Below are 4,821 nucleotides of genomic sequence, written 5' to 3'. Positions count from 1 at the left end.
ATTCCATTTATTTTTAATTTCCCCAGCCGCCAGTGATTTCCGGCAATCGTCGTGTGTTCCACTAAGCGTGGAATCTCATGCAGGAGAAGACGTGGTCGCCTATGCCATGGGGCCGTGGGGTCACCTTCTACACGGCACCCACGAACAGAATTACTTGTACCATATGATGGAGTATGCATCCTGCATGGGATGGAGCAAGCAATACTGTCGGGAAGGGGAGAGGTTTCAAAATGAGAATGACTGACAAATTAGGCGGAAGCAGGCACTGATGTAGGATGAAAATAGCAGGAAAAAGTGTTTACGAAACAGTAACAGATGAAACAGGAAAGCAAAATACAAGTTTTAAAAAAAAATTAAGAAAGAAAAAAGCATCCCAAAATCAGCCTGCGTCGATTGAGGCCAGTCCAGGCAGCCTGATTTTTGGGTTTGTTATTTCATCCTGTATTTTTCTTTCCTGATAATTTGTTTAGCCCCCTGTTTCTGGTTCAAATAGACCTTTTGAGATCTTTAAATAAATAGGAATGAGAAGGTTTCCAAAGCAGAAAATAGGCATTCTTGGGATGTTTGACAAATAGAATAAACACGATATGAGCAAAGAACAGAGAGAGAGAGAGAGAGAGAGAGAGAGAGAGAGAGAGAGAGAGAGAGAGAGAGAGAGAGAGAGAGAGAGAGAGAGAGAGAGGGGAGATTTGTTTGTTTTTAAGGGTTTTACGGCGCTTGCAACACATTTAGGTTATATCAGCGCCAGTAAAAAGGAAGAAAATGGGATAGTAAAAAGTTCTAGAATTACAATTGAAGCATCCAAGAGAAAGTAAGACATAGGGGAACTGGGAACAAATAGGGATCAGATGTAGATTCCAAGAGCATACCACCAATGTACTTAGTTTGAGATCACCTATAAGTCTCATCCGGACACAAGCACAAAATCCAACAAAAAGGAATACACTCAAATGCTTACATAATACATTAAAAAATAACAAATATACTAATACATAACAGAGAGATGATTTACAAGGAAAAAAATATCATCTCCCAAAACAATAACTATGCATTTGACTGTTTCCCTCCCAGCCAGGACTCTGACCAGGGCCAAGAAAAAAAACAAGTAATCTCAATTCCAAGACAAAGACAGAAAGCATGTTGGAAAACAGATATAAGGGGATAGAAGACACAGTGTCAGGATCCCCACCCAGAGAGAGAGGAGAGGGAGAGAGAGAGAGAGAGAGAGAGAGAGAGAGAGAGAGAGAGAGAGAGAGAGAGAGAGAGAGAGAGAGAGAGGAGAGGGAGAGGGGGAATGCAATGGTTTTGTCGATCCGGGAGCAAATCTCGACCAGAGGTCATGTCATGGTAGGAAACAAATTAGATATTGAAGAAATCAACAACTGCAGCTCAGGTGTACAATATTGATCCTGTATCAAGGTTTTTAAAAATGTACGTCGGATTAGATCGATATGCAGGTCTGATAACCCGAATATGTTTTGTGCTTAATATCGCAATGGAAATACTTTCAAAACAACGCAAAATCTTGTTCATTATAACGTTTAACTCAGTCAATCCTAGAGATTTTTGCTACTTTTCAAAATTGGAAAAAAATGTATTATAAATGAGCAAGTACATAGATAGTTTTATTCAACTATCATTAACGTACAAAAACTAATAACATCAGCTTTGATACTACACTTATAATTTGTCTCAGAAAAATGTAATAAATAGGCAGGGGGTTAAAGTAACCCGGGTAAACTACGGATACAGTCGGTGTTCGGGTTGAGTGAGTTAAACAAGCTCATAATTGCGTTTGGTTTCTAGACCTGCAAATATGTCTGCCGAAGATTAGATGAAAGGTTATCAAAATTCAATCAAATAAAATTGTTATTTTTTACCTTCTTTTCTTTACATTTCAATTTTTAAATAAAATTTACAAATTTTACAGCACTTGAGACTTATTTTAAAGTCTATAAAATATAGTCCGTAACAGATAGATGATTTACAAGGGAAAAAATATCTCTCAAAGAAAAAGGTACGGTTTCCCTCCCAGCTAAGGATCACAACCAGGACCAGGAAAGAAAACAAAAGCAATCTCAATCCAAAACTAGGAAAGAGAAGAACATGATAACGGAAAACAGGATACGAGGGAAAGAAGACACAGTGTGTAGCTCCTCTGGGGCCTACCAATGGGAGGTTAGAAGACCTCATCCAGGAGCTGAGTGAGACCATTCAAAAGTTCTCTCCTGGAAGAGGTTTGAGATCTGCACAAACGTGAACACACTCTGATTAATACAGATTATTATATAAATAATAACATTTCCATTCAACAAGATGTTGTTTTTGTTTTTAAGGGTTTTACGACGCTTGCAACACCTCCCTGCACACCATGGGAGGTCAGGAACCCCATCCAGAACAAGTAGATGAATTAGACGGGGAAAAATAATAGCTCCTAAAATCAAATTCTGTATGCATTATTCAGGTTTTACGTGCATACAGCACAAAATCATATCAGAGCGAATACAAAAGACTATTAGATATAGAAAATTAAAAAGCTTGGATTTAGCTATCGATCAAACATAAAAGTAGGACAAAGGGAAGATACAATTTGACTGTTTTCTACGAGACACAACGCCTGTTAGGTGATATTATTGTTTGTTTGTTTTTAAGGGTTTTACGGCACTTGCAATACATTTAGGTCATATCAGCGCCAGTAAAAAGGAAGAAAATGGGATAGTAAAAAGTTCTAGAATTACAATTAAAGCACCCAAGAAAAAGTAAGACATAGGGAAACTGGGAACAAATAGGGATCAGATGTAGTTTCCAAGAGCATACCACCAATGTACTTAGTTTGAGTTCACCTCTAAGTCTCATCCGGACACAAGCACAAAATCCAACAAAGAGGATACACTCAAATGCTTACATTATACATTCAAAATAATAAATATAATAATACATAACAGAGAGATGATTTACAAGGAAAAAAATACCATCTCCCAAAACAATAACTATGCATTTGACTTTTCCCTCCCAGCCATGACTCCGGCCAGAGCCAGGACAAAACCAAGTAATCTCATTCCAAGACAAAGACAGAAAGCATGTTGAAAAACAGATAAAAGGGGATAGAAGACGCAGTATGTACCCCCTGCCCACTATGGGAGGTCATAAACCCCACCCTGTTAGGTGATATTACAATTTGTTTCGGACAGAGTCAACGGACAGGTACTCATTTTACACCCGGGTATGGTGGGAGAATGTGAGTAAAGAGCCTTTTCCAAGGACTCGACTATGCACCACTCAGAGCAGTCCAGCCCAGGACCTTCCGATCAGAAGGCGAGTGTCATACCACAAGACCACATATCCGCAAGTACAATGAGTAGTCTCATTCCTAGACCAAAAAAATAATTGGAAAACTTGTTATTCAGTAAAATAAAAGAGACATCAAGAGTTGATCTGCCCATTCTACAAAGGAATATCAAAGGGCTCTATCCAGCTCCTTGCAGTAAAATAAATATCACCCGTAATACACCACATGAACATTTATATAAACTAGAGCTTTTAAATAGCGCAATATCCACTAAACGTGCTCAAAGTGCTTTACAACACATCACATTATATAGCAGCTTTAGCACATTTCCATAGATTTCCCATGCTTAATGCACTTCATAATGTTTCATTTATTCTTCTAGCAAGTCATATTGAACCATTTTTCCATTTAATGTTTGTTTGTTTTTAAGGGTTTTACGGCGCTTGCAACACATTTAGGTCATATCAGCGCCAGTAAAAAGGAAGAAAATTGGATAGTAAAAACATTCTAGCTATGGGAGGCCAGGAACCCCACCCAGATATTTCCATTTAAATTTAAACACAGTAGCAGTTGCCTGTTAGGCATCCTTTTTGTACTAGCATCCTCCCCTTATAATATTTGCCAATGCCTATAGCCAAGTACTGATTTACACTTGGGTTAAGTAGGTTAATGTGTGTTAACTGCCCTACCCAAGGACACAACAATGGGACTTGAATATTCCATCACTGACTACACTGAACATTAACATTACTTGACATTTGTTTGTTTTTGTTTTTAAGGGTTTTGCGGCGCTTGCAACACATTTAGGTCATATCAGTGCCAGTAAAAAGGAAGAGAATTGGATAGTAAAAACATTCTAGATGTACGATTAAAAGGACTTGAAGAAAAAGTAAGACAAAGAGGAATGGTACAAATAGGGAACAGGTGTAGATTCCAAGATCACACTATCAATGTACATAGTTTGAGATCACCTAAAAGTCTCACCAAGACACCAGCAGAAAATCCCACTAAGAGGAACGCACTCAAATGTTTACAAATCATATGTTTGAGAAAAAAATAATTAAATAACAATACATAACAGAGAGATGATTTACAAGGAAAAAAATAAAATCTCCCAAAACTATAACTATACATTCGACTGTTTCCCTCCCAGCCAAGGACTCTGGCCAGGGTCAGGACAAAACCAAATAATCTCATTCCAAGACAAAGACAGAAAGCAATTGGAAAACAGACACAGGGTGATAGAAGACACAGCAAGTACCTCCCTGTCCACTATGGGAGGTCAGGAACCCCACCCAGAGCCAAGTACTGATTCACACTTGGGTCAAGTAGGTTAATGTGTGTTAACTGCCTTACCCAAGGACACAACAATGGGACTTGAATATTCCACGATCACTGTCACCCACCTACTCACTGACCACGCTTGTCATTGCTTGACATTTGCCATAAGACATGATACCACTGAGCCACCACACCATACCTTTTAGCAATGCCCCACACAATATCGTATAAACTCCCACAACACAACATAA

At 38.5% G+C, this 4,821-nt stretch overlaps 1 protein-coding gene across 1 annotated transcript in view; it reads left to right on the top strand.

Moving 5' to 3' along the window:
• The window catches only part of LOC144970084 (alkaline phosphatase-like), a 19,099-nt gene extending 17,167 nt beyond the window's left edge, over positions 1–1,932 (top strand). Inside the window, exon 12 of the mRNA XM_078909300.1 lies at positions 27–1,932. Within this exon, the coding sequence (XP_078765426.1) occupies positions 27–244 (218 nt within the window). The 3' untranslated portion in view covers positions 245–1,932. The remainder of the gene's footprint in view (positions 1–26) is intronic.
• Positions 1,933–4,821: the final 2,889 nt, after the last annotated feature.

The sequence above is a fragment of the Berghia stephanieae genome, chromosome 4 (genome assembly GCF_034508935.2).
Source record: "Berghia stephanieae isolate SIO BIC M18660-M18661 chromosome 4, UCSD_Bste_1.3, whole genome shotgun sequence".
NCBI classification, from domain to species: domain Eukaryota; kingdom Metazoa; phylum Mollusca; class Gastropoda; order Nudibranchia; family Aeolidiidae; genus Berghia; species Berghia stephanieae.
The sequence above is the reverse complement of the archived record's forward strand: the minus strand, read 5'-3'. Positions and strand labels throughout refer to the sequence as shown.